General features: G+C 47.2%; 2 protein-coding genes across 2 annotated transcripts; both read right to left on the bottom strand.

Moving 5' to 3' along the window:
* Nucleotides 1-6,415: 6,415 nt before the first annotated feature.
* Nucleotides 6,416-10,241, bottom strand: LOC123371777 (CDKN2A-interacting protein-like). Its single transcript, XM_045019654.1, has one exon. It carries the CDS (start codon nt 10,239-10,241, stop codon nt 7,686-7,688), a length of 2,556 nt encoding a protein of 851 aa, XP_044875589.1. The 3' UTR covers nt 6,416-7,685.
* Nucleotides 10,212-12,313, bottom strand: LOC123371914 (CDKN2A-interacting protein-like). Its single transcript, XM_045019791.1, has 3 exons — nt 11,695-12,313; nt 11,466-11,565; nt 10,212-10,354 (listed from the first exon to the last, which is right to left on the bottom strand). The coding sequence occupies exons 1-3, from the start codon at nt 12,126-12,128 to the stop codon at nt 10,346-10,348; spliced, it is 543 nt and encodes a 180-aa protein (XP_044875726.1). The 5' UTR covers nt 12,129-12,313; the 3' UTR covers nt 10,212-10,345.
* Nucleotides 12,314-22,072: the final 9,759 nt, after the last annotated feature.

Raw genomic sequence — 22,072 nt, 5'->3', positions numbered from 1 at the left:
AAGAAACTAAGGCAGATGCCCCATGATTGGAACATGGGAATTGTAATATTAGATCAGACCAAAGGTCCATCTGGTCTAATATCCTGGACATGACAAGTATCAGATGCTTTAGAGCAATGTCTAAAAACCTATAGTAGGCAGAATTAGAAGTAGTCTGCCCCCCTTGGGTCTCATACTATAATAGTTAATAGATTGACTTAAACCCTGATGCACAAGTTTAAATTCTGGGAGGGATATTGTCATAATTAATTATGATAACTCTGGATATTCTGCTTATATGGATATCCATATAAATATCCATTCCCTTTTTTAATCTTGGTAAGTCATGATGATCATTTAAGTTTTAACATTAACTATTTTATCCCTGGTGTAAGATAGCGTAAGATAGAAGAGGACAGATCACATGTCTGCATAATTTACTGTGAGGAAAGTATCATTTTGGTGCTAGGTGATGTTTGGGAGATTCACCAACTTTTGTTTTTCCCCTATCAGGAAGGACCCCAGTCCAAGGAGTCTGGCAGGGTTCATGAGCATATAGAAGCCCCATCAAAGGGGAATCAAGTGGCAACGCTATCATATTTTGAACACCCAAACAATTAATTGTGAGTGAGGTCTCATTTTGGAGATTCACGTGGGTGGAACTTATTTTGTGGAAGTAGGTTGGAATAGTACCACCACTTTTCTTCCTGCATTCTGAACGTTGCCCCAGACAGAGAAAAAGTCAGAAACAGAGAAAGCACAAGGGAATTTGTACAGCATTGAAGTTTGACACAGAGCAGTTCAATTACTTGTTAGTAGTCTAAGGTAAGAAAAAGCCATTAAATAAACAAGTTTAAAGAAAAAAACAGCTTATAATTAAAGATAAAACCTAGATCAACCTAATACCTTGAAGCTACCCCTCTGACACTGGATCAGCCTAATACCTCATCCAAATCACGTCCATTCAAATCAATAGAAAGCCTATGAACTTTTCACCACTGTGTCATCTAGCCCTGATAAAAACATCTAAACTCTCTTTACACTAAGCTTTCACTATTGCTATCACTAGTGGTACTGCACTGGTGGAACAGTACTAGTTGCATTTCTACCACTGCACACAAGCCTACACAACTGCAGTTTGAAGGAATATATTTATATTCTGAATGAATCTAGTGCCTGCTTCCATTTATGTGACTGGAACTTCCCATGGGTCAGGTGAGCAGGATTTGAATTTATTGATTGATGCAATAAGTTCCTCTTAATGTTTCTGATTCTTTAGTTATACTGAAATCTATTTTACTCATCTAATTTATACGTCCTTAGTTTGTTTAATCAAAACTACCATTTGCTCCAGATATGTGTCATGCTTATTTCATCTGCATCCCATTCTTTGAAATGCACCTGAACTGTTTGAAGTCCTGATTTAGACAATAGAGGTGCTAATTATTTTCTTGCAATAATTAGTTATGTCAAGGTTCACAGCTGATCAAACCAGTTATCCCTGACATGTTTAGGAGCGTATCTGTCAACAATTCCCCAACACATACAGTACATTTCTTCCTGCACCTATATATAGAAGTGACTTCCGGTAAATTAATTTGGTTTGATCCACCCAATCCATTCTGATGTTAAAGATTTAAAGATGTGTGGCTATTTGTTCTTTGTTCTTCCAAAAATCCAGGGTACAATTTAACGTTATGTTAATTGTACCTTATGTTCCCATTTCCATGGGGTGCCCTGCAATGCCTCAAGAATTGTGTCAAGTTCTACGATTGCCAGATCTGCAATAGATCTGGCAAAAGGCCGGGCGTTCTGAGAATGAGCCCCGTTCTGTTGGTGCGGCAGCGGGAGCCCCCGGAGGGAACCGCGCCTGCGCACTACCTGCGTTCCTGTGGGAGTGACAGACAGCCCATCCCGCGCCCACCCGCTCAGCCCGGGGGGCTTCTCGGCGGGAGAACGTGAGCCTGCGAGGCGGGTCACTGCGCGCGGCTGGGCGCGCGGCACTCTCTGCCCGGGGTCCGGGGACTTTCCCCTAGGCGGGCTCGGGAGCCCTGGAGGAACCAGTGTCCTCAGCACGTGGCCTAGAGAGCAGGTCTTCAGAACGCCCTGGTAGTGAGGCTCTGCGGGCTGCCTTATATCGGCCTGCACGTACAATAGTTTACGGTCACAGTGAGGCAACGGGCCGCAACCCCACACGGGGAGATGGTTTATCTTACAGCGCCCCAAAGACCCACACAGAGAGCGGGGCTCCACGTGCTCGGCATTCGGCTTAAACGAAAAGTAACTGCCCCAGCTACAGACAAACATTTACCTCTGAGCGTCAGACCTTGTTGTGCACATCACGTGTGAATATATTATGCAGATTACTATCGCCATGGCCCCCTCCCTTCCCAATGGGGAGGAGCTGCAGAGCAGAGTTTGCAACGGAGGGACGGGGTCGGGAATTGTTTTGTGTCCCAGGCACTGCACGCGAGTTACGTGAGAGGGGCTGCAGCTCAGCTTCTTAATTCTGCTCAGCGAGGAGGGGATGCTGGGCGCTATAGTGTGCAGAAGCGTTGGTAGCAATGCTGGTGTCCGCTCCCAGCTGTCCCTGGTCTTCAGATCCTCTGCGTTCTTTCTCCAACACATCCCTCATAATCCTCCTTCTGCAGGGACCATAGCGTTCACCCTTCAAACGTGGGCGCCCGGAGGGCCCAGCTGCATCTGCCTTGGGCCACTGACTGGAGTCAGAGTAACACTAGTGAACCAACTGGTTTTCCACCACAAAGTGATGATTCAAGGGGGAGCACAGTCCAGATGCAAGCAGTTGCACCCCTGCTTCATCTTGGTTCCAGGACTTTGTTGTAGGTGGGGCTGCATGTTCCTGTGTAGTTGGGAAGCAAGCTAAACATCAATCTCAATATAATTGCCTGGGTGGTCCTGGAATAATAAAGGCTCAATTAGTGTATGTTTTGGTGGGTGATTTTTAAAAAGCAAGCCCTGATTAGCCCAACAATTGCACACATCCATCTCCCTTTAGGGGTAGTTTTCAAGCTACTCATGGTATTATCAGGCCTGGGGTGTTTACAAATAATGGTAAATGTTGATGACTTTGACATATCCAAAAGGACAAAAATTAGATAGCATTAATACCAAATTTAGCTGTCTGAGTTTGCAACACCTTACACTCAACTTCAGTGCCATAACAAGGGCAAGGCAAGTGAGGCACTTGCCTCGGGCACGCAAAGCGGAGGGGCGCAGCTCTACCATGATCGGCGGTGCTTCAGCGGCAGCTCTACCGCCGCTGCTTCCTCGGCGGCAATTCGGCGGCAGGTCCCTGAGTCCTTCTCAGAGGGAAGGCCCTGCTGCCAAATTGCTGCCGCCACTTCATTCGTTCTTCGGCAGCAATTTGGCGATGGGTCCTTCTTTCCGAGAGGGACGCAGGGACCCACCGCCGAATTGTCATTGAAGAATGAATGAAGCGGCGGCGGCAATTTGGCGGCAGGTCCTTCCCTCCGAGAAGGACTCAGGGACCCGCCACCAAATTGCCGCTGAAGAGCCTGGAGCTGGCCCTTGCCTCAGGCGCAAAAATTCCTTGTTATGGCTCTGCTTGACTTGGTGGCATTTCTCTGTTTGGATGCAACATAAATTTTGAATGTCATATTGGATCAATTCCAAAATTTCAGGAACTGTTCTAGGCTTTAGTAGGCAGAATTGTATTGATTTTGGGTAAAATCAAACCAGAAGGGGAAAAAATGGGGACACAGAGAATCGCGATCATCTGTTTAGCAGAGCCACAGTTTCAAGCTTCTCTGCAATCTATAGATCGGGGTCAGCAAGAAATGGTGTGCCAAGTCTTCATTAATTTAAGGTTTCGCGTGCCAGTAAAAGGTTTTGTGTGCCAAACCAGCAGACAGAACCCCAGACCGGCATGTTATAGGGATATGTGTTCCATCTATTGCCCCACCAGTTAGGGAAACATATTGCAGCAAAGCCATCCATTATGACCTGCACATTTCCCAGAGTCACTACCCTTGATAGCAGAATGTCAGTGATTGCACTGACTACTTGAATCACAGCAGTCCCCACAGTAGATTTGCCCCCTCCAAATTGATTCCCAACTGACCGATAGAAGTCAGGCATTGCAAGCTTCCACAGTGCTATTGCCACTCACTTCTCAAGTCAGGGCAGCTCTCATCTTGGTATTACTGCACTTCAGGGTGGTGGAAAGCAACTCACAGGAGTTCCAGGAAAGTGGCCTTACGCATGCGAAAGTTTCGCAGCCACCGGGAATCATCCCATACCTGCAACACTATGCGGTCCCACCAGTCTGTGATTGTTTGCCAGGCCAAGAATTGGTGTTCCACTTAATCAACCAGCCCCACTGCCACCAAGATGTCCCAATTGCCACAGCCTGTGTTTTCAGGAACGTCTATGTCCATGTCCTCATCACAATCATCCTCGTGCTGTCATCTCTTAGCCAGGTTCTGCACATACTGCAGTATAATGCACAAGGTGTTTACAATGCTCGCAAGAGCAGTGGTGAGCTGAGCGAGCTCCATGCTTGCTGTGCTATGGTGTCTGCATGGGTAACTCAGGCAAAAAGGCACGAAATGATTGTCTGCAGTTTCTTTCACAGAGGGAGGGAGGGGAGAGTGACATGTACCCAAAACAACCTGCGGCATTTTTGCCCCATCAGGCATTGGGAGCTTAACTCATAATTCCAATGGGCAGTGGAGATTGTGGGAACTGTGGGATAGCTTCCCACAGTACACTGCTCCGTGAGTCGATGCTAGCCATGGTAATGAGGATGCACTCCACCGACTTAATGTGCTTAGCGGGGACATATATAATCAACTTCTATAAAATTGACCTAATTTTGTAGTGTAGACATACCCTTAGTTAGGTGTGATAAGACTGCTTTTGACAAGGAATACAGCCTGTTGTTTTAGTCTCTAGGAAGCATTATACTTTTATTTGTAACTCATGGTTCTTATTGCTCTTGCTCACTATCTCTTAAGTCTTAACTTTTGTTAATAAACTTGTATTTGTTTTCACTATAGATTACTCAGTTGTATGGACCTGATACTCAGTTCAATCAAACAAGCTTGTGTGTGTATACTATTCCCTTGAGAGTAACAAACTTGGTTATTAACTGAATGTGTCCAACAACAGGGGCTGTACACTTTAGGGGAAAGCTCTTCAAGTTTTAAGTGCAGACAAGACCTTAAAAAAGTGTGAACTCCCTCACAGACACTTATTCTGAATTAGTGTTCTTGATTTAGTTTATTTTAAAGCATGTTAACTAACCCACTATATTCTTTCCTGCATTTCTGCACACAAGTCACAGGTCTTTACTTTTGTGATCCTCCACCTATTTTATACACTCTATGGTTATAGAATTGTTTATATTAATCATTCATGTCCTGTATGTTTTTATTTAAGAATTGAACAGGGCTTAACAATTAAGGCTCAATACCCTTATAACCTGTTGCAGATCAGGAAACTGGGGGACCTGGAGTTCACAAAGGCATCAAAACAGCCAGGAATTGAAATACAGCTTTCAGACTCAGTGCTGTGATGAGTTCAGTAAACATCATTTCCTTCCACGATGAGTTCGGAGAAATTCTGACTGACCCCACCACCCCTTAAAAAGTAGAGTGAAATTGTATCTTTGGTTAATACTTAATTCAAGCACTTGTTTGTTGGGACCACTTCTTCAGCTGCACTGCACACAGAACTCTCACTGAAATCAAAAGCTACATACCTTACCACCAATGAGTTAATTATGCAAAATAGCTATAGAATCATCACTTTAATGTATTGCAATCAAGAGCCTAGAGCTTAGGTACTTTTAAGATGTTACAACAGAATCTGAGGGCCTCACACTCTTTACCGTATTTATCCTCCCTCACAACCCTCTGAGGTAGGGAAGTACTGTTATCTCCATTTTACAAATGGGAAACTGAGACAGAGACTAAGGTCCAGATCTTCAAAGGTATTTGGAAATCTACTTTGTCCAAGGTCACACACCAAGCATGTGGCAGAGCAGGAAAATGAACCCAGTCTCCAGTAGCCTAAGCTGGTACCCTAACTATTACACCATCTATAAAATACATTTTATTACCTATCAAATTTAATCTGATGAATTTTTTTTTCCAGCTGTTGGTGCAGCAAACTCATCAAGCTGTATTCTGCCTTCTATGATACCATCAGAGATTCAGGAATTAGAAAGTAGTTTTGTCAATTCACAGGACTGAAGAGAACCATGTAAACTATTCCTCAACTTTTATTAGTTCTACAGTGCTACCAGTTGTAGAATTTGATATTGATAGTATAGAGCAGATCTGTTGAGTAAGATAGCATCATTTTTACATAGAAAAAGTGCCTAACTACCACTATTTTAAATTTGAGAAACTCCTTTCACAGCAATGAAAAAACACTATGAACAACATGCTCTCAGCCATTACTTTTATTATCCAGTGTTTTATACACTCCATTTATAATTCTTTCCAGACTGCTGCACCTAAAGGGCCATGGTTTCCCTTGATCTCTGTATGAAACTTCCTGATATCAGTGTGAGTACTGAGTGTGTAAACAGAGTAAAATAAGGCTCAAAATATGTGTAAACTCATTTCAGAAGACACTCAACACAACAGAAGCACCTGCATTTCCTCTGCCCCCACATTTAATTGATGATAGAGTGGGAATAGTATACATTCCATTATTTATTGGAAAATATTGTTATTCTAGTTTTACATTACTATCTCTTGTGCATCTTAATAAAACAATAAGAACCACCAGTAACTACATCTTGAAACCCATCCACACTGAAGCCAGTATACATTTTTCTTTTTATATATAAAAAAAATACTGCTCTGTTGATCATTTTCACAGATGCTTCTGACCCAGTTTAATGTCTAAGATTTTTTTTCCAAAGAAGATGTAACTAACATTTATCAAAATGGTGAGTTTTCAAAACATTTAATAGCTAAAACAAAATATTAAAAGTGAGGATATCCCAGAAGTTTATTATTTTTAATAGTAGCGGTCATAAAATATGCTTATATAGAAATCCATGTTTATCTGAAAAACAAAGTGTAAATGATATTTCAAAAGTTTAATTTGCTTAAAGAGTTTTGGTGGTTGAAATCACCCTGATCATTATTTACTGACAATTTACTATTGTAATAATGTTAAACAGGATCACATATTATTTTAGGATTAACTTTAAAATGTTACAACTTTTCATAAAAATAGTCAGCCAACTATTTTCTCTCTTTTCAACAAGAATAGTGAACATTATGGGTAACAAATTTCAAACAGACAACCTTTTCCTTGAAATTTAACAACTTTCAACCATTCAAGTACTATGGTCCCTTTATACATTCCTATGCAGCTAAAAAGACATGGTAGACAACTGAGCACACTACCACCAAATCCTAAGAATTACAAAATTATTAGACTTTAATCAAATTGTACCTTAATCTTTTAATTAAAAATAGAAGACTTAGGTAGACTATTTAGCAAATAAAACAGCACGCTAGTGTGCGCTATATTAAGGCATACCTTTAAATGCACACTTCTTGTGATCTATAAGAAGTTATTTATAATTGCTACCGTGTGAAAGGAACAATAATGTAATTGTTCTGCAAAACTGAGAAATACAAAATATCTGGAAGCCTACATTTTCAGAGTACAAAAGTAACCCTCAGTTCTTATGTGTCCTACAGGATCTCTTGAGGATTTCTTAAAGCTGGGGGTAAATTTGAGGGTTTTGATTCTTCATCAAGAAGTACCAAATCTTCAATTTCACGTCCTTTGTACTTTCTTTTACATATCTTTACAATAACTTTCTTCTTTAGAAATAATTTCAAAGCTTCCCTTGAAGCTATAGCTTTGGCATTTTCCTTACTTTTTCCACAGCCAGTACCCAAATAAACAGACTTGCACCTCAGTTCACAAACTATATTTTCATGAGAGCTTTTATTTTGAGGTAAGTCTGCAAGTTCCTTCAGTGGAACAAAAGTTACATCTAAAGTGGCTTTCACAGACTGAATGGATGAGTTTAGAAGTTCTGCATGATTCACATTGGGACTAAAACCTCCAACAGCAACCAACTTCCAGGCCACAGATTTGTACAGTCTATTGAAAAAAGGCTGTCTTTCTTTTGCATCTTCACTTGTTAATGGCTTCCATGACACTTTAGCAGGACTTGCACTAGACTGGGAGCTGCTTTTGGAAGCCACCGGTGGAGCGCTGGTCTGGGAACTGCTTTTGGAAGCCACCAGTAGAGCGCTGGCCAAGGAGCAGCTTTTGGTAGCCGCCGTCGCCGCCGGCAGAGCGCTGGCCTGGGAGCCGCTCTTGGTAGCCGCCGCCGCCGGCAGAGCGCTGGCCTGGGAGCCGCTCTTGGTAGCCGCCGCCGCCGGCAGAGCGCTGGCCTGGGAGCCGCTCTTGGTAGCCGCCGCCGCCGGCAGAGCGCTGGCCTGGGAGCCGCTCTTGGTAGCCGCCGGCAGAGCGCTGGCCTGGGAGCCGCTCTTGGTGGCCGCCGCCGCCGCCGGCAGAGCGCTGGCCTGGGAGCCGCTCTTGGTGGCCGCCGCCGCCGGCAGAGCGCTGGCCTGGGAGCCGCTCTTGGTGGCCGCCGCCGGCGGAGCGCTGGCCTGGGAGCCGCTCTTGGTGGCCGCCGCCGCCGGCGGAGCGCTGGCCTGGGAGCCGCTCTTGGTGGCCGCCGCCGGCGGAGCGCTGGCCTGGGAGCCGCTCTTGGTGGCCGCCGCCGGCAGAGCGCTGGCCTGGGAGCCGCTCTTGGTGGCCGCCGCCGGCGGAGCGCTGGCCTGGGAGCCGCTCTTGGTGGCCGCCGCCGGCGGAGCGCTGGCCTGGGAGCCGCTCTTGGTGGCCGCCGCCGCCGGAGCGCTGGCCTGGGAGCCGCTCTTGGTGGCCGCCGCCGGCGGAGCGCTGGCCTGGGAGCCGCTCTTGGTGGCCGCCGGCGGAGCGCAGGCCGGGGAGCCGCTCTTGGTGGCCGCCGGCGGAGCGCTGGCCTGGGAGCCGCTCTTGGTGGCCGCCGGCGGAGCGCTGGCCTGGGAGCCGCTCTTGGTGGCCGCCGGCGGAGCGCTGGCCTGGGAGCCGCTCTTGGTGGCCGCCGGCGGAGCGCTGGCCTGGGAGCCGCTCTTGGTGGGCGCCGGCGGAGCGCTGGCCTGGGAGCCGCTCTTGGTGGCCGCCGGCGGAGCGCTGGCCTGGGAGCCGCTCTTGGTGGCCGCCGGCGGAGCGCTGGCCTGGGAGCCGCTCTTGGTGGCCGCCGCCGCCGCTGGAGCGCTGGCCTGGGAGCCGCTCTTGGTGGCCGCCGCCGGAGCGCTGGCCGGGGAGCCGGGCTTGGTGGCCGCCGCCGGAGCGCTGGCCTGGGAGCCGCTCTTGGTGGCCGCCGCCGCCGGAGCGCTGGCCTGGGAGCCGCTCTTGGTGGCCGCCGCCGCCGGAGCGCTGGCCTGGGAGCCGCTCTTGGTGGCAGCCGCCGCCGCCGGAGCGCTGGCCTGGGAGCCGCTCTTGGTGGCCGCCGCCGCCGCCGGAGCGCTGGCCTGGGAGCCGCTCTTGGTGGCCGCCGCAGCACTGGCCTGGGAGCCGCTCTTGGTAGCCGCTGCCGCTGCCGGAGCGCTGGCCTGGGAGCCGCTCTTGGTAGCCGCCGGAGCGCTGGCCTGGGAGCTGCTCTTGGTAGCCGCCGGAGCGCTGGCCTGGGAGCTGCTCTTGGTAGCCGCCACCGCCAGAGCGCTGGCCTGGGAGCTGCATTTGGTAGCTGCTGGAGCACTGGCCGGGGAGCTGCTCTTGATAGCTGCTGCCGCCGGAGCACTGGCTGGGGAGCTGCTCTTGGTAGCCACTGCCGCCGGAGCGCTGGCCTGGGAGCTGCTCTTGGTAGCTGCTGGAGCACTGGCTGGGGAGTTGCTCTTGGTAGCGGCCGCCGCTGGCGGAGTGCTGGCCTGGGAGCTGCTTTTGGTAGCGGCCGCCGCTGGCGGAGCGCTGGCCTGGGAGCTGCTTTTGGTAGCCACCGCCACAGCACCGGGCAATGTACTCTTCTTTTCATGTTTGGTTTCCATACTTGAATGATAATTCATTTTTGACTCAGTTCCAGATGAAGCAGGTGCTGCAGTTGAATTTTGCTTGGTAGTTGTTTCATAATTAGCTGCTTTTGTTTCTGTTCCCGTTCCTGGCACTGCGCTCTTTTCTTGGTTTGAGATAGAGGATGACAGTGAATGCTCTGAATCTTTTCCCACATCTTTTTCCTCTTTCTTTGGCAACATGCTCTCTGTCTCCTTGGAAACTTCTGTCTTTGTCAACTTAGCATCATTTCCAACATCCTTAGAATCTCTGCTTTTGTCAACAGCTCGTTTCTTGCAAGGTTCCTCTACCCCTTCTAAAAAACACAAATAGAGTTATGTCCTTACTTCCATAACTATAATGTATAGCTCCCTGTCTACTGGCAATTGATTTAAAGTTTCTAGAGAGATTAGTCCAAACAAAAATCTCTCTTGGCCCTAAAACTGATTAGTTTAAACCAGTGGTTCTCAACTAAGGGTATGTGTACCCCGGGCAGAGGTCTTACAGGGGTACATAAACTCATCTAGATATTTGCCTAGTTTTATAACCGGCTACATAAAAAGCACTAAAAAAGTCAATACATTCTAAATTTCATACGGACAAAATGAGAAAGTAAGTAATTTTTCAGTAAGTGTGCTGTGACACTTTTGTATTTTTATGTCCGATTTTGTAAGCAAGTATTTTTAAGTGAGGTGAAGCTTGGAATATGCAAGACAAATCAGACTCCTGAAAGGGGTACACTAGTTTGGAAAGGTTGAGAACCACTGGTTTAAACACCCACAAACTCAAGAGTTTGAAATCTGATTCCAAATGTTACCTTGAAATTCCAAGGCATTTCAGTCTCAGAGAGATATGCTAAACTGGGTGCTATGATACAAACATAGATCCAGGGTTCAAATGGAAGGTTTTGATTTGACACCTATTTTGTTTACTAAAGCTCTTCAAAGCACTGTTTTCTTTTGAGAATTTATTTAAAACTAGACAAATTTACAGCCAATACGAGTATAAAGTTGGATATGCTTCACATTGGTCATTATTACTATTAGAAAAGCCCACTGTGAGCATAATATAATGGGGTGAAAGGTCAGAGCACAAATACCTGCAAAAGGTTGACAAACCTATTTAAAGAATACTTTTAACTTAGTAATTCAGAAGCATTTGATGCAGTCAAACAGCAACACTATTGCTTAAAATAGCAAGATACTGTACTCTCATGTTTAAAGTTTAACACTGAGACTGACAAATGAGAGTTAACACTGACATAAAACTATTATCCTGGGAGGTTTTAAATCCTGGCTATTTCACCGATTATTAAAGATGGGCAAAGGCAAGTTCTCAACATTTGAAAATCGTTTTCTAGACTCCTAGGAATTGTCACAGCTATTGATCTGCTAACCATTGCTACTTGATATGCCTCTTTTCTTCACCTTGGCAACCAGTTCATCTCTCGGAGTGTGGGCGGGCGCATCGGTCACTTTGATGCCTTCAGCCATTTCCAGCACCTTTTCCATCACTGACAGCGGGTACCTGGGCAGGGGAGACAACGGGAGCGAGCTCAGCACGTCTCCAAGCGAAACGCGCGCCCGGCAGCCCGCAAACGGGGCACCCCAACCCTGGCCAGTGCCCCTCCGCCACCGCCCACCCCACCCCTCTCACCGGCAGCCGAGGAAGACGTGGTTGGCCCACACCATGGAGAGAGAGACGAGGCGCTGCAGGGCCCCGCTGTCCCCGGCCGGCGAGCCCCCCGCGTTGCGCAGCAGGAACTCGCGGCGGTGCCGCCAGTGGTGCTCGGGCTCGCAGTCCCCGCGCAGCGTCTCCACCCAGGCCGCCTCCTGCCGGCTCCGGCCCAGCGGCTCCGAGGCCGCGGCCTCCGCCATGTTCGCGGCTCGGCCCCGCGGCGCCTGCCCGCCTCGCCCCGGGCTGAGGCCGCTACGGCAGCGGCTTCCCGCCTGCACGCGCGTCGCGAGCCCGACCACCGGCGAGCCCTGACTCCCTCCCGCCTCGAGCCGCTGCAGCGGGCGCGCGGGGACCGTTCTCGGAGCCAAGAACAACGGATGCAGCCGATTCGCCGTTTCCTTCCGTCTGTCCATTATGACCTCACTACCGGTGCGGCAGCCCTCTCCCCTCGGCGGGAGAAACCGAGCCGCAGCAGCCAGCCGCCTTCCCAGCGTGCTGTGCGGTTCGAACTGGTGTCTGGCGTCTCTCTCGGGCCCTCCCGCCGGGAGCGCTTAGGGAGGCGGCCGCCTGCTCCGCCCTCATAAATAGGAACGTCCGTCCCGTTCCGTGAGTGATTATGACGTCACCGGGGGCGCTGTCCAGGCTCTGTGCCCAAGATACCCGGCTGGAGGGGCAGCGTCTGCTTCAGCGCGGGAAGGTTTTCCAGGAGTCGGGATTTGCCCGCCCCATTGCATGGTCCCTGCCCTGGCACCGCGACCACACGAGACCCCTTGTGAGACCCCCGAGGAAGTAAACTGGGAACAGGGCTGCCCAGAGAATTCAGGGGGCCTGGGGCAAAGCAATTGCAGGAGCACCTTCCTTAAAAAAAAGTTGCAATATTATAGAATACTATAGTCTCGTGAAAGCAGCAAAGAGTCCTGTGGCACCTTATGGACTAACGGACGTTTTGGAGCATGAGCTTTCATGGGTGAATACCCACTTCGTCGGATGCATGTAGTGGAAATTTTCAGAGGCAGGTGTAAATATGCAGGCAAGAATCAGTCTGGAGATAACGAGGTTAGTTCAATCAGGGAAGATGAGGCCCTCTTCTAGCAGTTGAAGCGTGAACACCAATGGAGGAGAAACTGCTTTTGTAGTTGGCTAGCCATTCACAGTCTTTGTTTAATCCTGAGCTGATGGTGTTGGTGTCAAATTTTTAGGTGAACTGAAGCTCTGCAATTTCTCTTTGAAGTCTGGTCCTGAAGTTTTTTTGCTGCAGGATTGCTACCTTTAAATCTGCTATTGTGTGTCCAGGGAGACTGAAGTGTTCTCCAAATGGCCACAAATCAGATATTAGGAATGGCAATATACAAAAACCTGTACACAGACTCCTCTCAGACATGGACATGGAGTGATCCCTCATAAAGTATTTTTTAGTTTAGAGGAAGATACACTGGCTTGGGAGTTAGGAGACTATGAGTTTGTCTCCTGCTGTTTCTGTGCACTTCACAACCCTTATTACAACTCTTCTCCCCCACCCCCGCCTTGCCCTCAATTTTCCAGATGCCAGTAGCAGCTGTGCTTTCTGTGCCTTTGCAGCCCTCAGAAGTGAGATGGCAACTACAGCCACCATTGCCTGTGGAAGGTAGTGCCAATATCCAGTGCCATTGCCCTGTACTCATACCCATGGAATAGGGACTGAAGTTTTATTGTTTCATGACATCAAAATTCTTCCATCACCACCCCCCACCACTTGCCTTGGTGGGCCATATTCACCATGGCTGGGGATGGAGAGCAGTGCTGTGCAGAGGCACTCCAAAGCTGAAGTATCAATAAACATGTCTTATAAAAGCTATGGGAATAAGGAAAGGGAGTTTTGAAATGTATCTTTCCCTTTGTGTTGTGACTGTAAATCCAATGATACATCAGTCTGTTTATATCAACAGCTGCTGCTGTTGCGGCTTGGAGGGATGCTGCTTCCACATTTACAAACTGCCTGACACTAATGAGGAAAAGAAAGAAGAGAACTAGGGAGAACATGTTTAGTGAGATCCTTCAAGGCAGTGCTGCATTGGACTGCAAATAAATGGCTTGTTGGAGGGCTAGTATGGCTGATGGCATGGAGAAGGAAAGAGCAGGCAAGCCCACAGCTTCACAATCTTAGAACCATGGTTGGTGTATGTGTAGCTGCAACACACTACATTTGTGCACTGAAATGGACAGAAATGTTTGCTGCCTTCCTAAATTTAACGTTACATTCTGTTAATCTATGCTAAAAGATTGTATTGCAGTGCCGGTCTTTCACATTGGTTTTCTGCCTTGGTTTTGCCACTCAATAATTTTCTGTTTTTGGAGACTATAACTATCTTTATTAGTTCACAACACATGTTGCAGAATGAATAGCAGTACTCATGCCACACAGTACTTGCAAATGTACAGCAAGCACCATACAACTCAGCTTCAGAAAAACACACAGTGCTATTTATAAAGGTATAGCAAGCACTACACATTCCTAGCAGCACCAAAGCTCCAGGCCCAGAGAACAGTCCAGCACAGAATGCTACTGTGGCTGACCGTTTAAATGCTTTTTCAAAGCTTCCCTCAATGGCATAGCTCCATGCTTAGCTCTTGTAATGGGCCTTTTGTCTGGCTTTTCAAGGTCAGCAGACAGCAGCTCCACCTCTGCCCTGGGAGCAGCTTTTTCCCCTTTGCCTCACAGATATTATGCAGGACACAGTAGGTAGCTATAAACAGGGATAATTTTCTCACTGAGATTCAATCTAATGATTAGACACCACTAGGGTCCCTTCAATCTACCAAAAGCATATTCAGTCATTCTGCATCTGCTGAACAGCTAGTTGAATCTGTCCTTCATACTGTGGAGGTGACCAGTGTTCAGTTTCATGAGCCTGGAGAGCAGGGGGTAGGTTGGGTCCCCTAGTATCACAATTGGCATTTCAACATTGCTGATGGTAATCCACCGGTCGGGAAAGAAAGAATGTCCCTACTTGCAGCTTTCTGAACAGTCCTGTGTTCTTAAAGATGTGAGCCTCATGCACCTTCCCTGACCAGCCACACTGATGCTGATGAAGTGTCCCCAGTGATCCACCAATGTTTGCATAAACATAGAAAAGTAGCCCTTTCTGTTGATGAAGTCTGTGGCAAGTAGGCTAGTGCCAAAATATTCACGTGCATGCTGCTTATCTCCCCACCAGAGTTTGGAAATCCCAATGCTGCAGATCCATCCACTATGTCCTGCAATTGCCTGTAGTCTCAGCCGTGTGTAACAGGATATGATTAATGGCCTTCCACACTTATATGGCAGTGGTCCCCACTGTGGATTTTTCAAACCAAAAATGATTCCCCATTGACTGGTAGCAGTCTGGCATTGCAAGCTTCCAATCACCATTTGTTTCTCCACAGTCAATGCAGCTCTTATTCTGGTGTCTCTGCACAGGAAGGTTGGGACAAGCTGGGCACATAGATTCATGGTCTTTCATGTCTGAAAGTTCTGCACACACTGCTCATCATCCCAAACCTGCATTATGATGAAATTCCACCAGTCAATACTTGTTTTTTGGGCCCAGAAGTGGCATTCCACTATCTGTAGCGGCTTTGTTAATGCCACTAACAATCTTGAATTGTTTTTTGCTGTGTCCCTCAGCCAACTGTCCTCCAAGAAATTGTTGTGTCTCCTGTTGTTGCAGTACTTCCCATGGGTCTCCAAACACAGGAGAAATGTGCATCCTGTGTTTGCAATGTTCATGAGAATATTGCAGATCTTTGCAGGCTCCATTCTTCTGTCAGAGATGATGGAGACTGAAAACTGCTGTGTGGGTTTGTGGGTTTAAAAAAAAAGTGCAAAAATTATGAGATATGGATGCTATTATGGCACAGAGAAAGTTTCATGCTGGGAACTTGGATCTTAGGTCCTAAGATCCCTGGGTGAGTCATTTTTATCCTATAACAAATTGCAAAAAAGTTCCAAAAGGCATAACTCCAGATGGCAGCGTGCGACACACTGGGATACCTACCCATTGTGTACCACATTTCACATCAACACTACACTCTTGGTGAGCATGCTCAACGCTGATGCAAGCAGCCAAGTACGTATGCACAGGAGTGATATACAAACTTTGGTGGCTCTACACTAATGTAATGTGCATTGATCAAAGTTTGTAGTGTAGATATGGCTTTATAATCCCTTCTTCGTTACTCTGTATTTTGGGGAATTCATCCATTCCCTGGTACTAGATTGATGCCTAAACTGGTGGGAGACAGCTTGTATTTCCCCAATTCTGGAGCTACTGGCCATTTTGTCTGAGTGCACACTGACTGGCTTGGCCCCCAAAGACATTGTGACAGCTAGGAAAGAGGTAGAGCACAGGACTGCCTCTTGCACCTCTGACATGCTCCAGGAATATCTACTGTGCTGAAGGCTCATATTGATTGAGTGTAGAGGCCCCCAGTGCTGGTAATTGTCACTGGGGAAGGGCTTTGCATCTAGCTGGTCTCTTCGCACCAGCATAGCCAGTACTTAATTTGTAATGAAAGTTGTGCCAGGGCTTGTTATACAGACAAAACTACACAGGATCTTTTCAGGGGGCAAGGCAAAGATGCCACATTTATTATGATAGCAATTTGATTTATAACCAATAATTAATATCTTAATCCTTATACACACACATTATACCTAATACCTATACACACACCTTCACACACATCCATCAGATGTTCTGCAGCTGCTGCATAGTTACCAGTCCTGAAATAGCTTGTGTTCGTGGCTTGATTTTGCAGCTTGGGTTTGTAGCTTGTGGCGGTTAACTGGCCAGGAAAGCCAGGCACAAGGACGAGCTGGGTCTCTGTTGGGCATGCACCGATGCCCTTCCATATTGGCAGCAGAATGTTACCCTTCAAAGTCTTCCATCTCACCCATCCTTTTTGTAGGCTTTAGTTTGAATCCAGAGTCTATAGGTCTTGCTGTGTCATGCTGCCTCTGGGTTTGGTGACTGATCACCCCTCAGTTGCAGGCGTGACTTTCAGCCTCAGACCTGGCTTTGATCTTCCTTCTATTGTACCTTTTCTTTTTAGGGTGGACTCTTCTTACTTTGTTAGGGCTCTTGTCTGTATCTTCAGCGGTTGGTGTTTGAACTCTATTTCATCAGGACAGGCTGGGGCTGGAGGTTGATTCCATCATCCATACATGCCTCATCCACATATCTAAACTAAACTAATAAGATTACAGCAGAGTTTGCAAAAATGAAGGTTGGAGGAAGCTTTTACAAAATGGAGTGAGCGTTTTAAAATGGGGTTTGAATTACGATATGGCAAACAGTGAACAGAATAGTATCAGAGGGGTAGCCGTGTTAGTCTGGATCTGTAAAAGCAGCAAAGAATCCTGTGGCACCTTATAGACTAACTGACATTTTGCAGCATGAGCTTTCGTGGGTGAATACCCACTTCTTCGGATGCAAGTAGTGGAAATTTCCAGGGGCAGGTTTATATATGCAAGCAAGAAGCAAGCTAGAGATAACGAGGTTAGTTCAATCAGGGAGGATGAGGCCCTGTTCTAGCAGTTGAGTGAAAACCAAGGGAGGAGAAACTGGTTCTGTAGTTGGCAAGCCATTCACAGTCTTTGTTTAATCCTGCGCTGATAGTGTCAAATTTGCAGATGAACTGGAGCTCAGCAGTTTCTCTTTGAAGTCTGGTCCTGAAGTTTTTTTGCTGCAGGATGGCCACCTTAAGATCTGCTATTGTGTGGCCAGGGAGGTTGAAGTGTTCTCCTACAGGTTTTTGTATATTGCCATTCCTAATATCTGATTTGTGTCCATTTATCCTTTTCCTTAGAGACTGTCCAGTTTGGCCGATGTACATAGCAGAGGGGCATTGCTGGCATATGATGGCATATATTACATTGGTGGACGTGCAGGTGAATGAACCGGTGATGGTGTGGCTGATCTGGTTAGGTCCTGTGATGGTGTCGCTGGTGTAGATATGTGGGCAGAGTTGGCATCGAGGTTTGTTGCATGGATTGGTTCCTGAGATAGAGTTACTATGGTGCGGTGTGCAGTTATTGGTGAGAATATGCTTCAGGTTGGCAGGTTGTCTGTGGGCGAGGACTGGCCTGCCACCCAAGGCCTATGAAAGTGTGGGATCATTGTCCAGGATGGGTTGTAGATCTCTGATGATGCGCAGGAGGGGTTTTAGCTGGGGACTGTATGTGATGGCCAGTGGAGTCCTGTTGGCTGAGGTTGATGGTGGGGTGGAAGCTGTTGAAATCGTGGTGGAATTTTTCCAGAGTCTCCTTCCCATGGGTCCAGATGATGAAGATGTCATCAATGTAGCGTAGGTAGAGAAGGGGTGTGAGTGGATGGGAGCTGAGGAAGCATTGTTCCAGGTCAGCCATAAAAATATTGGCATATTGTGGGGCCATGCGGGTGCCCATAGCGGTGCCACTGATCTGGAGATATATATTGTCATCAAATTTGAAGTAGTTGTGTGTGAGGATAAAGGCACAGAGCTCAGCAACCAGTTGTGCTGTGGCATCATCAGGGATACTGTTCCTGACAGCTTGTATTCCATCAGCGTGTGGGATGTTTGTGTAGAGAGCCTCTACATCCATGGTGGCCAGGATGGTGTTTTCTGGAAGGTCACCAATGCATTGTAGTTTCCTCAGGAAATCAGTGGTGTCACGGAGATAGCTGGGAGTGCTGGTGGCATAGGGTCTGAGTAGAGAGTCCACATATCCAGACAGTCCTTCAGTGAGAGTTCCAATGCCCGAGATGATGGGGCGTCCAGGATTTCCAGGTTTGTGGATTTTGGGCAGTAGATAGAATAGCCCTGGTCGGGGCTCTAAGGGTATGTTGATTTGTTCCGGTGTTAGTGTAGGGAGTGTCCTGAGTAGATGGTGCAGTTTCTTAGTGTATTCCTCAGTGGGATCTGAGGGAAGTGGCCTGTAGAATTTGGTGTTGGAGAGTTGTCTGGCGGCCTCCTTTTGGTAGTCAGACCTGTTCATGATGACAACAGCACCTCCTTTATCAGCCTCTTTGATTATAATGTCAGGATGGTTTCTGAGGCTGTGGATGGCTTTGCGTTCTGCACGACTTAGGTTATGAGGCAAGCGATGTTGTTTTTCCACGATTTCTGCCTGTGCACGTCGGCGGAAGCATTCAATGTATAGGTCCAGACTGTCATTTCGACCCTCAGGAGGAGTCCATGTGGAGTTCTTCTTTTTGTGCTGTTGGTGGGAGGGTAACTGTGTATCAGTGCGCTGTTCAGTGTTGTCCTGAAAGTATTCCTTGAGTCGGAGACGGCGAAAGTAGGCTTCCAGATCGCCGCAGAACTGTATCATGTTGGTGGGGATGGCAGGGCAGAGAGAGTCCCCGAGATAGGACGGACGTTTCTTCTGGGCTGAGTGTGTGGTTGGATAGATTGACGATATTGCTGGGTGGGTTAGGGGTACCACGGTTGTGGCCCCATGTGGCAGGTAGGAGTTTAGACAGCTTACAGTCCTTTTTCCTTTGTAGAGAGGTGAAGTGAGTGATGTAGATCTCCTGTCTTATTTTAGTGAAGTCCGTTTGTATGGAAGTTTGGTTATTAATGAGAGTCTCCAGGTTGGAGAGCTCTTTTTTGATGTTTTCCTGTTTGCTGTATAGGAGGCTGATCAGCTGGTTCCTCAGTTTCTTTGATAGAGTATGGTGAACAGAAGTTAGTTACAATATAGACAAGTGTAGTGAATGGTGAACAGAAGTTACATTAATAAAGTGAACAATTAAAAACAATTTCATTTATCAGTTCTACAGGCTCAAGCAATTTTTTTATTGTCATAACTCATGCGGCAAGCCCAGAGGTGCCAGGGCTATGAACTGTCAAGCCTAGAGGTGCCGGGGCTCAGCCCTAGGAAGCCCTGGCACAAATTGAGTACTGAGCATAGCCTTTTCTTTGGTGCAAAGTGGCTGAAGGGCAATGATGACTTGGGCCTTATATAGCTTATGACCTAGTGTGCCTGGGGAAGCCCTCACTGGAAATGCCAAGGTCAGGGGCAGGCTATGAAAGGGAGAGCAGATACTCCCAAGAGTGGTGGGTAATGCTGAAGTTAAACTCCCCAACCAGTCACAAACTGTGCTTCTGATCCCCCATACTGGTTATTAAGAAGCAAAACAGAAATCACCCAGCACCCTTTATTGCATGCCAGTTCTCTGGCTCCCAGTCAGCACATGGGTCCAGTACAGTGAGAAGTTATTTAAAAAACTCTGCTCACATAATACAAAATGTTCTTCTGACCCCAAAAGGTCAGCCACATTACCAGGTCAGTATAGGTTTGGATCTTACCCAAAATACCATGCTGCCAGCCAATCCTTTAGTGTCTAAAACTAAAGGTTTATTACCGTATTGTCCCGAGTATAGGCCGCACTTTTCCCCCCTAATTTAAGTCTTTAAACTAGGGGTGCGGCCTACAATCGGGATAATAGCCGTGGCGGGAGCCCAGAGCCCTTTAAATCCCAGCCGCGGCAGGGAATCAGAGGGCTCTGGGCTGCCAGCAGCCGCGGGGAGCCCATAGCCTTTTAAATCCCAGCTGCAGCCGGGACTCAGAGGGCTCTGGGCTGCCCGCTGCGGCGGGGAGCCCATAGCCTTTTAAATCCCAGCCGCGGCCGGTGTTTGTTCCAAACACAAGCTGCCCAGTACATGGCCTGGCAGCCTTAGGGTACGTCTACAGTACCCACCGGATTGGCGGGTAGTGATCGATCTATCGGGAATCGATTTATCGCATCTAATGTAGACGCGATAAAATCGATCCCTGATTGCTCCGCCGTCGACTGCGGAACTTCACCGTGGCGAGAGGCATAAGCAAAGTCGACGGGGGAGCGGCAGCCAGGTAAATCAACCTAAGGTATGCCGACTTCAGCTATGCTGAAGTTGTGTATCTTAGGTTGACACCCCCCCCTCCCCAGTGTAGACCTAGCCTTAGAGTTCTGGCCTTAGGCATGCCCCTGCATGCCTTGCTGAGTCATAAGGTGTATCCCTTGCCTTCTCTCAATGGGTCAGTTGTGTAGCTGATGTCCCTTGATGGACAGTCATGCCCGCTAGGCAATGCTGATGCCAAACTGTCAGGGGGTGTCATCCAGATGCACAGTACATATTTGGAACTACAGACATCCCATACATACAACTTATAATACAAAGGTGGTACAAACACAGAAATAAGATTATCATACCTGGCAAATTATAACATTTTTGCAGATACCTTACACGGCATATCTGGCATAACTCATTGCAATTTTACAATATTGGTACATATAATATCCCAAAGTGTCCCTCAAATTCCATACAGCGTCACATAGGTGTAGGTTGATTTAGGAAGTGTACGTAGAAGAGAAAAGAAAGAAATAATGTGCTGTTAATTAAAAAAAAAAGATGAAGAAAAAAGAAAGAGAGAGGCAATGCTTTCATTCTCACCAGGGAAGGCACTTCTGAAGCTAAACACCTCATTGGTGGTGCTAATACTGTGCAATTAATTTTCAAGGTAGGAACAAAAGAGAGGTGTTTTTGTTCCCACTAGGCAAAGCAGTTTTAAACACCTCATTGATGGTGGTATTGTTAGTCATTTGGGGCTCCATAATAGCTTCTCTTGGTAAAAACAAAACTAAAATCTCCAGGTGAAACCCTCCAATGGCTGTTGTCACAACAGTGCACCCTCACTTGCTATATCACGAAAGTTTATTTCTGCTCCTGAAACTAGTGTAGCCAGATCCAATTATTTCTGTGAAGCAAAGTCCCACTGAAATGAATAGGGCAGTTTCCCCATTGAGTTCAATTATATTTTGTGCTATAAGGATAATATGCCGTGATACTATTTACACAGCTTAATATGAGCAGTCTGCACCTAAGAGCACAGCAAAGTAAAGAGAGCTCAGAGTTATTATCACAGTAGGGTGAGAACTAAGGGCTCTTATCACCACACTGTAATAAATTCTTAGAGCGCCATCCATGGGTGGGTCCTTGAAAGAAGAAGTAATTATCATCAGGCACTTACAATGAAAGCTCCAGGTTGGATTCTGCTAAAAAAGCAACTTGACACCAGGAAAACAAAATTGCAACTGACGTCTCACCCTCACACAAGATGGCATTCACGTTCCACTAGTGCAGCACATCAAAATCCTCACAGTCAAGCAAGGGACATCAGTGTATTTCAATTCTACTGACGCATGTGTGGGTGTGCACCACCTCCCACTGTCTCCCAGCCAATGGACCAGAAAACATGGAAACACTAATTTGCATTCTCCCAATCTAATTGTCTCAGACCATGGAATTTTATTAGATACCATGTCCTCAAAGAATCCTCAATACAAAAAGGAAATGCTTGTTAAAATAGCATCAA

This window comes from Mauremys mutica, chromosome 5 (assembly GCF_020497125.1).
Source record: "Mauremys mutica isolate MM-2020 ecotype Southern chromosome 5, ASM2049712v1, whole genome shotgun sequence".
In the NCBI taxonomy this organism is placed as follows: Eukaryota; Metazoa; Chordata; order Testudines; family Geoemydidae; genus Mauremys; species Mauremys mutica.
This window is presented reverse-complemented; position numbering and strand designations above follow the sequence as displayed.

Bases quoted from the DNA above. Each gene is read 5' to 3' on its own strand.
- LOC123371777 (XM_045019654.1), bottom strand. From the start codon at position 10,241: ATGTTGCCAAAGAAAGAGGAAAAAGATGTGGGAAAAGATTCAGAGCAT.
- LOC123371914 (XM_045019791.1), bottom strand. From the start codon at position 12,128: ATGGACAGACGGAAGGAAACGGCGAATCGGCTGCATCCGTTGTTCTTG. The intron at 11,566-11,694 runs GTGAGAGGGGTG...TCCCCTGCCCAG, and splicing joins CACGTCTTCCTCGGCTGCCG to GTACCCGCTGTCAGTGATGG.